At 36.3% G+C, this 11,383-nt stretch overlaps 1 protein-coding gene across 2 annotated transcripts; it reads left to right on the top strand.

Moving 5' to 3' along the window:
- Nucleotides 1–509: 509 nt before the first annotated feature.
- LOC107086151 (chromosome unknown open reading frame, human C9orf91) lies at nt 510–10,865 on the top strand. 2 transcript variants are annotated; one of them, XM_015376927.1, is made up of 9 exons: nt 510–733; nt 3,826–3,955; nt 5,682–5,776; nt 5,856–5,963; nt 7,471–7,623; nt 7,699–7,809; nt 8,325–8,414; nt 8,560–8,778; nt 9,994–10,191. In XM_015376927.1, exons 2-9 carry the CDS (start codon nt 3,847–3,849, stop codon nt 10,159–10,161), a joined length of 1,053 nt encoding a protein of 350 aa, XP_015232413.1. In that variant the 5' UTR covers nt 510–733; nt 3,826–3,846; the 3' UTR covers nt 10,162–10,191. The 2 variants fall into 2 exon arrangements, with proteins under 2 accessions (XP_015232413.1, XP_015232412.1); XM_015376926.1 differs by lacking the exon at nt 510–733 and adding an exon at nt 1,666–1,780 and having other exon boundaries at nt 9,994–10,865.
- Nucleotides 10,866–11,383: the final 518 nt, after the last annotated feature.

Genomic DNA, 11,383 nt, shown 5'->3' with positions numbered 1-11,383 from the left:
AAAAAAAAATATTCCATTGTCTTATTTCAAGTGCATATCATCTTATTATCTTATTTTAAGAGTAAAAATAGTCATCCAATTGGCAAGCTATCTCATTTACCTACTTACATTATGGGTAAATAGACTTAACTTAAGACATTTTTACTTATTTCTAGATCATTTTTCCAGCGTATGCTCCTGTCTCAAGTGAAAACAGCAAGAAAACATGCATCCTTGACATGGACCTGAATGGCCATTTAGACCTCTTGAGTTAATATGTAACAGCTCCAGTAAAACTACAACATGATGCCAGCAGAACCAACGCTGCTTGTCATCATAAATTCTAATGGATTATACAAAGCCTTAAAAGCATCATAAACTCAAACATATTGGCGTCTGGACCACTTCAAAGCAGACCTGACCTCATCAGTTAGACCATAGAAGATGAGTTAAGCCATGCTGCTGGCTTTCCTTCTTGCTCTTCGTGTGCAGAGATGAGGATCACAGACCACATTCCTTCAGTCATGAGGCGCAGCTGATCTGAGTCACAAGCCAGAGAGTGAAAGAGAGGAATAAGCGGAACTGGTTCAGGCATGAAAAGAGCAAAACGCCAACGTCTGTATTGGCACCAACCTGCTTTCGAGGAACCACTTTAAAGGCTCTTCTATTTTTCGGGGACAAGTGCAGCAAGAATGACGAGGGGATACAAAGCTCACCACTGTTTTCATAGCATGGACTTTTAACCTAACTACAGGTGGGACACATTTAATCCTTTAAACAGCTTCTTGGAATCCCTATTCTTAGTTTGTGATTCACATTGTTTGTATACTTATGAAAACCAACTTTTTAAAAAAAGAAAGTTTGTGCAACACACTTCCAAATTATCTTAAGACATGCAAAACTTTTTGCTATAAGAAGTTATGCCATGTAACCCTTTGCTGAAATGTAAATATGAATCATGCCTCATCAGTAAACTTCAGTTGAGTTTCATCGTGACAGGAAATGTTTTTGTGTCAGGTTTCTAGCGGCCCTACTCAGTAAGAGATGTTGTTTACAGATAACTGTTGTTTTTATGGCACCCTGGTCTGTGTGGAGACATAATGCCGAACATGCTGCTTTTGATAAGATGCAGGCTTCTTCTTACATGCTTGCAAAACACACAACCAAGCAATGAGAGCTTTGTGCTAGCATTACCAAGCAAGGAAGTGAAAATGAAAGAAGGCAAACTCAAGAGGGAAGGGTTTTGTTTTGACACCTCGTTGTTAAAAATATGTCAGACACATTAAAAACATAACTGTGATGGAAATAGAGCAGGGGGGTTGGGTCTGCAAGAAGGATTTGGGTTTCTTGTTTGCCCCTTTATTTGCTGTTTGTCCATGAGGTTAATGGGCGTGCTTTTGATAAAGCTATAGGCTGTTCTGTACACTGTTATCAGATGAAAACACCGACAACCAAAAAGAGATTTTGAAAGAATAAACAGAAAAGACATTAAAAGAGCCTGCAGAGTTACTGCAGCCTGCAGAGATGCTGTTACTGCAGCAAAGACTATGGAGGCTGTAAAAGCAGAAGTGATGGTTTCCTGTTATTTCTCAAACTTTATGTATCTTTGGTGAACAGTGAGCGTATATCTCAGAGATTAAAATCTACGGTCTGTTACTGGGGCTGTCTGCTAAGCGATTCTAAGTCGTTCTGGCATAGAAGTTCTGCTTTTTGAACCGTGACATGTTAAAACCCTTCCGCTTCACATACAGACCTTTCAGCCCTGCCAGAGGAGCTCATGGCACCAGCTGGGATGTCCAAAGTAGGTTTTTACACACTGATAATAATCTGAATATATTTGATAAAGGTAATTATGTCGGGTTAATTTTAATTACATTTCTCATCGAGTTATTCTTTTTTAGTAGAATGTCGTAGAGGAAGTATAGTCGTTTATGTACTTTCTTTTATCACTTAGGGTTGATTATTGGCTCATCTGTTTCTGTCTTAGATGAAACTACTACCATCGTTAACCTTGTACATTTCTCTCACATAGAATGAAAGGAGAACACTTCTGGATCAGTGTTCCTCTTTTGCATTTGCTCTGTTTGCTGAAACCCCCCAGTCAGTCCTGAAAGGCCACTAACACTGAGCTGCTTCATCTGGAGGCTTCTTCCTGTTAAAGGGAAGTCTTCCTTCACACTGTCGCTATGTATGCTCAGGATGAGGAATTACTGCAGAGTCAACAACACCATGCAAACCACGCTGTTCCTTCATTCTCACTCAGAAGTAAAGGCTGCAAGTAAATTACTTGATGCAGTCTGCTGAGTTTCCTTATACTCAATATTTTTTTACCAATTTGTCTAAATGCTTTGACGGAACCGACACAGTAAAGTGTGTTTAAGTGAGATTTGGTGTGAAATTACTTTGTAACTGTTCTCAAAGGAATTGTCTGTTTGTTGAACAGAACAGGAGTCAAGTATAGGTGCCTTAATCTCAGAAGACAATATGCTTTATATTTTCTTCTTTGGGTGAAGATGGGTAGTTCAGTAAACCCCAGTCTAACTCAAAAATGCCATGATACACATGGTGGCCTGCAATGGAAATGTAGTGTCACAATTTTGTACATTTTTGGAAATGTAGTGTCCCTACATTTTATTTTGCCTGTTCCTCTACTTTGATTCGTAACCATGTCATATGACTGTTAAGTATGTTGCAAGGAAAATCAAAATGGCAGATATTCTCACACTCACATTGAAAATGCACAATCTTAAAGATATAAGTTTCTGTTATTTTCTTTTTATGGCATTCATCAGAACAACAATGCATAATATTTTTTCTAATCCTTAGGGAATGCATACAGGAATGTGATCAATATGTCACATCAGTTCATTAAGAAGGCACCATCTACTCACTGCTACATTAGGGTATTAGTGTATGGAGTTATTCTGTGATTCGGTTTGGTTATTCTGTTCTGCTTTATCTCAGGTGCCTGGTGTTAGCTTTAGCTACCTTAAATGGTAGATTAAACTAGGTCTCACTTGCTATGACTTTTGCTTTATGTTATTGTTATATAAACAGGCTTTGCAGGGGAAAAAGTATTAGTGGGTGCAAAGGACTGCACCATTCACTAAAGAACCATTGCCAGCTGTTTTGTTTGCTTTGCTACCTGCTTTTATCATGTTTGCTTTTGTTTTGGCTTCTATTTTATTTTTTTAACTACTTTTTTAGGTGTAAAGCACTTTGAATTGTCTTTATATAGAACTGCTCTATACAGATAAACTTACATACATAAATTACATACTTGCTTAGTCTGACTTACTTTAACTTATTGTTTTTTTTATCATTTAATAACACTAATCAGCTGATAATCAGCTAGATATGTGAAATTAAAAATACATCCATAGCTTCACTTTTGCTCTGCTAAATTTTGCTTCCAAAAAATTTTTTAATTTTCTATCTAACTCCTTTTGCCTGAAAATCCGATGCTATTTTAGCTTAAAAACCATGGCTAAATTATTAACTTTGACCCAGTATTTTGAAACGAATCAAAGAATTTTAATCTTTGATTGTGTGTTTTCAAGTGTTTTAAATCTTCTTTTTGTTCACTGTATTCACAACAATTAGGGTATTAGTTTTAGCATTTGCCAATGATTTGCTTCTTTTTGGAAAAGGGAAGATAACTCATTTACTTTTTGTTATTTTGAAAGTTTTCACCATTTTATACATATAAACTATTGTACCTGTTTGTTTTATGTCTAGTAAACAATTTCTAGCAGCCATAGTCCATTTGGCTTTATCCTTGTATAACAAATGATAATCCTAAGTGCGTGAATTGAAGGCAACTTGACATGACTGTGACTGTGACAGGGTACAGGAACGGCTGATGTGATGGAGAAAAACGATGGGGGTTGCCAGGAGGAATCTGATGTGGACTTTGAAATCAGACCAGCCATATCTGACGTACACACCAATAACAACAGATCTACATGGACAAATGGTATTTAAATATTTTTAAGAACATAAATAAATGGAGTTCAGTTACATTTATACATTGATATTTAACAATTTTATCATCTAAATGTAACCTTCACAAAAGTAAGCCGGGAGAAATTCACTTTTATATTATTTATTTTTTGTAGTTTCATTGTATAGTCTGTAATATTTGTGTGGTCTTTAGTAAAGGTTGTTGGAAATGTAAAATCTTATTTACATATAGTAGAACAGTTATAGACCTATATGCATTTTTTGTTACAACTGTCAACTTCCATTATTTAGTCAAATTGTGGTGGACAGATAATTTGGAATTTGAATGAACACTCTACATATTGACATACAAGAAGAATACAAAAGAAAATTTATTGTAGGATGTTTTTTTATTCATCGACCACTTGTTCTGGATAAGTCTTTGAAGTCCTGAGTGTTTCTGCCATTAAGTCTATATATGACCCAATGGAAAAAAAAAACAACAACCTTGGATTAAATAAAATTAGATGGTTGACTGATGATGTGACAGGTACCTGATAGTGGCAGTGGTGGATCTATCGGGGGCAAGAGGGGGAACACTCACCCCCCTGCTCTAGGAGCCAGCTGGCCTCCTAACTGATGTCAATAAAATGTCTATCTGAATAACCATTTTTCTGTTCAAATGTCATGTGAATTTAAACAAACTTTGTGTGAATTAGACATGGTTCCGTCTATTGGAGTGAATTAGACAGGTGTAATATCTTCATACGCTGACCTTACAGTTTTAACAAACAGGAAGTAGAGGTAGCCAATATCAGCAACACGGATCTTTTCAGGATTAATCACAGCTTCAGAAATGCAGGTTTGCCTGGTGTCTGGAGAGGAGAGATGATAATTAGTGAAGGTGATTTCAGTGGAGACATTTCTATTTTCTTTGGACAAAATGTGAGAATTGAGAAGTAAGAAAAGACTCAGAGACTTGACGAAGCAGGAATGATTGTGAGGAAAAGGATGGTCACTGGTAAAGGAGGCAACTGAAAGTGCGACAGCTGAAAAAATGTGTAAAGATGAGGAAAATGAGGAAAGCATATGTGGTCAAGATGAAAAGATTTCATTCAGAGAGAGAGGCTGTGCAGTGGAAACTGATTACGGAGAGAAGGTGTTAACAGTGTCTGGGAATCAAGCCTATCCAACTGAACCATATGTGTATACTATTTGTTCTCTGTATGAAATGCAGTACAGAGATATTAGTTTGGATCTTTCGTGAGAAATTTAGCTGCTTATATCCTAAAAGTGATCGCTAAAATCACTGCATCGTAATTAAAGTAACTTTTTTCTGTTTGTCTTGATTTATTTTATTCATTATTTCTTTTACTTGGTTAGCTATACCTCAATGCTGCCTTTGTTTCCTAGAAAAAAAATTCAATTGAAAGTTTCAAGGTGGTTTTCTTTAAGGTTTTTCTATTTGCATATGAGAAATTTCTTACATATCTCAATAAAGGTGCCCAGCTTTGCCACCTTGGTTAGATATTTTGCGTCTCCTTTGCCCCTCCCCCATATAAAGTTACCATAATTGGCAGGGAGGTGTGAGGCTGAGGGCTGACTTGCTTGGGAACCTTTTAAATGTTGCTTACCCTTCCAGTTTTTCAATGTTTTCCATCCTCATAAAATCAAATTGTTTCACATTCTGCATTTATAAATTATTGACACTAGATTTTTATTGATTAAATAATCACAGTCTTCTTTTTTGTCTTTGACAGGTCAGTGTGTTGCTGCAATCCCAACCAGATCTATGTTTAATCCCAGATTTGATCTTTCTCTCTGTCGGGCCAAATTGGAGAGGAATGGTTTTGAGGTTTGTTGAAGCTCAGAGATTATAATCTAAGGCAGATTTTACTCTTATCACATGATGTTAATTAGTTTGTTTTCATTAGATTCCTGTCAGTGACATGGAGATTCCACTGAAAATAGCCCTGGACGTCCCCTCAGTCAGACGATACATGGTTTTCAACTCCGGCCTTTTCCACTTTTTAATGGCACCGGTATTTTTTTTAAACCCTCTTGGTTTTACTTCTTTAGTTTCACTTCTTTAACAATTGTGGTTTTTGTCCTTCAGAATATAACATTTGTGCAAAGACAATTTTGAGCAGAGTTAAACAAGGAAGCAGTAAGCTTATATACCAAGGTACAATAGAGTTAATATATATGCATACACATACACCTGGACCAAATTGTTGGTACCCCTTCTTTAATGAAAGAAAAACCCTTGATGGCCATTGAAATAGCTCCTAAATCTGACATTGCTTTTAAACCCTGCTTTTACAGATTTATTTTAAAAATAAATCCATGAAATAGGCCTTGACAAAAACGATAGTACCCCTTGAAAGACTGAAAATAGTGTGACCAGATATGGGGCTACAGGTAGTCACTGTGCTGTATGTATTGACATGGTTAACTTTATCTAGTTTCAATTCAGTTTATTTATATTGTGCCAATTAACAACATGTCATCAGGGACAATACAATCAGATCATACAGTCAGATTGGTTCAAAAAGTTGTATTTCTATTACAAACCTGCTGATTGCAGCAAGTCATTGACTTTGCAGGACACTCTCCTCTTGGATGAGCATGTTGTGAGAGTAGATATTCGCTTGGATTTTGTTCTTCACTCTTCAGCAATCCCTCACACATAGCATGTATGCAGCAACAGTGGAGAGAAAAACTCCCATTTAACAAGAAGAAACCTCCAGCAGAACCAGGCTCAGTTTGAGCAGCATTCTGCAGAGGCAGACTGGGAGTTCAAGGAGAGAGATGCAGGCATACAAAGGGAAAATAGAAGCACTGATCCATAAATACTTTCTGTTAGAAAAGATAATGGTAAACTGACTCCACAGATGGCTCTGTCAAGGGAAGAAACAGCTAAGCAGACAAGCTCTGAGCCAGTTTTCTGAGTCATGTCATGGGAATGAAAGAGAGCACATACAGTTTGTCACAGTAAAATCTGAGCCCATACGAGATAAACCGGAAGAAACACTAAAACCCAACTCTATCAAGAATAACCGAAGGTGCTGATGGCAGAAGCCCAGCTGATATTCCTCTCCAAGATGGATTCAAAGCTAAACAATTAAGCTACTATGATGAAAAAAAAATAGAGACGACATAAAGTAAGGGGTTAAACTAACAAAAACTGGAGATAGAATAAAGATAGAATGAAGCAGAATGGTCAAAAGTGGTCCTCGTGTCCTCCAGCAGACTAAGACTATAGCAGCAACTATAATGGGAGCTCAGGATAACATGAGAGACTCTAACTATAAGCTTTATTAAAAAAGAAAGTTTTAAGTCTAGTCTTAAAAGTAGACAGTGTGTGTCTTTGTATATATACATATACTTTTCAACTTTATAGCAATAATCAAATTGCAGGGGGGTTTAAATCTTATTGTTTGTTTGGGGATACAAATCTTTATTGTTTTTTAGTTGTTTTTTTACAGTTAGAATTTGTCTAATTTGAAGGCAAGTTATTTTAATTTTGGTTTCCTCTGCCTTCACTAGGTGCTGTACGTGGTGTTATGGTGCGCAGGTTTTTCAACCCTACACCTTTATATCACTGTAACTGATTACTGGGTCCTCATTCTCTCTGTCAGTCTCATCGCTATCCTCCTCACCACTGCCATCATTTTCATTCTTCATCACAGTAACAAAAAAGTAGGCAAGCCATGGTGTTGAATTATAAAACCTTACATGAACGTCAAAAAGCTAAAGTTCTTTTCTTCTGTTTAGATCAACATCAACATAGATGTTCGGTTAGTCCAGGTGAATGAGAGGATGATGAAACACAAATTGTTGGTGGCTGTTGCAGACTGGGTGCAGAACTGCACAGGACACATGCAGGTTTGTGTCACCAAGCAAGATATGTGTATGCCTGAAGGGTATACCTGGATAGTCTGTGCCTGATTTAAAGAGAATATACACAAAGCATCAAGAACAATGGGCCATCTGCAACACTGGTGATAGATTGTTTTTTTACAGCTTTTCATGTTTGGCCTAAACCTTGTGTAATTCTGGGGTAATTTTGTGTCAGCACCTTATCTTGGTCCATGGTGCTGTTTGGAGGAGTCTGGCAGCAGGCTGGGGCTCCACACCAAAATACAATGGAACTCCAACATTTTCCTGTGTTACAATGATCCAATTAAAATCCTAACTTAAATCCAATCTAGAATCCATAACAACTTAAAAATTAATGTTCATTGACACTGCCTCCTGCAGTGGAAAGAATTAAATACTATCAATGCTTCAGCGGTCGCACCATCACTGATGACGGATGGTGTCTTTGCTGTTGTTTACTCAGTTGGAAACAAACCGCAGATTTACAAACCTCTTGTATTCTTGCATGTGTGTCTCTGCAGTTGTACTTTGTGTACTGGGACATGTCCAGCTGTTTGAGGACACTGTCTGATACTTTAGAGGAGCTCAGCTTTGTGGCAGATGACACCCAGGTGAGAGTCGAGTACATCTGTCATTCTTCTGCTGTTTTATTAATTTGTCTGAAGTTCCAGTAGAGACATGAGCTAGAATAGAGGGCGAGTCCTTGTGGTTTCAAGCCCTGTGTCAGAACAATCAAATCAGTCCGTTTCTTCTCAGAAAACCATGAAGAGCAGAATGTCACATCTCGTCTTGGTAATGGAGGTCCCTCCCATAGACCCCGAGGCCGCTGTTTCAGAAGTTGAGCAAGACTGTGATGAAAACAAACCTCTGCTAAGAAATGAGGACACAAGAAGCAGTACACCTTCCAGCCAGCAGGGGGCCCCAAAGGTCACTTCTAATTACAGCCTTGTTCCTGAAGCTTTACTACCTGCCCAGGTGAGAGGCCAGGATGTTTGTGACTGCTTGGTAATATTATCAAATTATTGTTATCTTTATAAGAGATAAAATAATACAGTCTAGGTTTGATCAGCTCTCAGGCTCTGATTGGTTCAAATCAATTTATTACATTTGATGTATGTGATTTATAGCTAAAGAGAGGTGAGTATCCAAAAATTGAAAACAAATCAGAGTGACGCTAGTTAAGCATAGTTTTATTAAAGCCACATTAAAGAGTAGCCATTAATAAAATTACTCAAGATGGTAAAAAAAAGCAACTCATGGTAACATCTAATGTACTGTTTACAATAAAACATAAGTACCAGTCTGTATCTAAAATAAAAAAAGTAAAACCATAAGAATAACATAATTACATAATTATCAAGATAACATTTATGAAACTAATACTTACAGTAAACATAACATCTTAGAGTGTAAAGTATGTCCAGTAAAAATATCTATTGTCGATTAAGTTGATCTTGAAATGCAATAGAAGGTTTAGCAGATAGAAAGTAAAGCTTGGTTCTAAAAAGTAAGGTAAATTCAATGTGTGTCTGGAGTATTTTTGTATAAAACAAATGAAGTTATTCCCAGTGGGTGAGAGTAGCCTGATTAGTTTGTTCAAGAGCACCAATACTTTAGAATAACATTACTGAGATAAAAGTATGGTGAAGTTAGTCTATTCCTGAAAGAATATTTCAATATATGTTTACTTAAAAAAGTCTGTCCAGTAAATGTTTCTAAATTATTATAAACAGTTATCACTGACCTCTTAAACTAAGTCCATCTATAGAATAAAAAAAAAAAGCAAAAGGAACTGATTGCATGTACATTACTTTCTGTGTAAAGTAGTACTTTATTCCCAACAACTACTCTGTGGGTTTTAACCTAAAAAGCAAAATCTATTAGAGATTGAGAAGTAATTTTTGGTAATCTTAATTAACTTAAAAGAGAAAAGGTTTACAATTATTTAAATGTCCCACATTGATTGCATGACATGCATTGCATGACTTAAATGGAAAAATGAATGACTGCTGGTTGCATTACTGCTTTTTACAGGGGGGTTTGAATCCCTGTGATAGACTGCTATGTCCAGGGTGTACACAAAGCCCTTTTGGAGATATTAATGAAATAAATTAAAGCCCAAAATTAATGTTCTTAATGACCATGGTGGATGTTTAATAGAACCTTGTTGTATTTGTGTCTTTGTTCCAGGCTAAAGCATACCAACTTCTGATGACGTATAGCGCAGCTTATGTGAAGCTGCTTGTATCTGAGAGGCTGTCGGGGCCAACCCATCATCATCTGAGGCCCCTGAGGAATCACTGCACCATGGCCCCCCTCTGCCTCTGCCAGTACGTTAAGAAGAAAATCCTTCAGTAAGAAGAAAAATCACACACAGGAACCTGGATTTAGTGTTGAAGGAAAACAGAGAAACAAAGACTGGACAGCATCTGTTCTTCCAAAGTAAACATAGATTTAGGTTAGTTTTATTTACTGATTATGGTTTTTGGGCTGTAATACTTGGATTCATTTAGCTGGGCTGCTGATTTTCTGCCAGCTATGTGTTTGTACCACCTGGATGTTAATTTGTTCGCATTGAGCCAAATGCTGTCAACATTCAGCCCAACTGCTGGAAAACAATATTTATAATTGTTTATACACAACCATCATGACCATATTTACTACATTGTGTCGTTTAAATTATTCGTACCAATGATATTATGTAGAGCTGTTTGATTTAATGTTCTGTATACAGTAGTAAACTGCAGAGAGGATGCTCTGGGTCTGAGGTCTTCCCTTGCAGGACTGATCTTTTTTTCTTATACATGTCATAAAGGGATTAACACACACAATATGTATGGATACCATGTTAGAGGCATTGCTTCAAGTGTGTACTCTTGATCCGAATGTTGAAAAATACCTTCTTTTTTGTATCAGAACTTATTAAATATCAAATGTTTTTTTATTTAATATTTAAAATACTTTTGTACTCATCTTAGTGTTTGATATTATTATAAATTATCAAATAGAGACAATATGTTTTCCCACTGTGGTTCATTAGGAAAAAAATGATTTTAAACCTAGCCCAACATAAAAAAAAAAAAAAAACTATTCACCTGTTACAGCTTATAGCTTGTGCTAAATTAAACGACAATTGGACCCCGAATATGTTCAGAAAAATAACAAAAGTGCTTCAATAAGAAATTCATGAAAAACACTCAAGAGAGTGCAAGAAACATTTTTTTTGTACAACATAACCTTAGAGGCATTAATGCTGATACTGGTGCTTAATTTTTTTTTTGTTTATAGATCCTAAATATGATTGTTAACTAGGATTATTAACTTTTTAACTTTACTATTTAACTTTTCAATGAGCTTTTTACCTTTTTTCTTGATTTAACTTTTTTTTCTCAACTTAATTTACGGTAGATAATATATCATTCAAGAGCTCATCTAATTGGTCAAATGCCAAAATAAGATGTACAGCCATCTTGTGATTCTAGACCTCACTGAGGTAAGTAATCAAAAATGGTAAGTTTCTCTATAAAGGGATAACTGGAATTTGACATTTAAAGAAAAAAAAAAGATAGATTAGAGTGAT

Source organism: Cyprinodon variegatus, unplaced genomic scaffold (genome assembly GCF_000732505.1).
Source record: "Cyprinodon variegatus isolate N-32 unplaced genomic scaffold, C_variegatus-1.0 Scaffold144, whole genome shotgun sequence".
NCBI lineage: Eukaryota > Metazoa > Chordata > Actinopteri > Cyprinodontiformes > Cyprinodontidae > Cyprinodon > Cyprinodon variegatus.
Note: the sequence above shows the minus strand (reverse complement) of the source record. Positions and strands in the feature narration are given on the sequence as shown.

Excerpts from the sequence above, each read along its gene's own strand:
- LOC107086151 (XM_015376926.1), top strand. The coding sequence starts at position 1,757 with ATGGCACCAGCTGGGATGTCCAAA. Across the intron at positions 3,956-5,681 it reads CAGATCTACATGGACAAATG|GTCAGTGTGTTGCTGCAATC; the intron begins GTATTTAAATAT and ends TGTCTTTGACAG. Across the intron at positions 8,779-9,993 it reads AAGCTTTACTACCTGCCCAG|GCTAAAGCATACCAACTTCT; the intron begins GTGAGAGGCCAG and ends TCTTTGTTCCAG.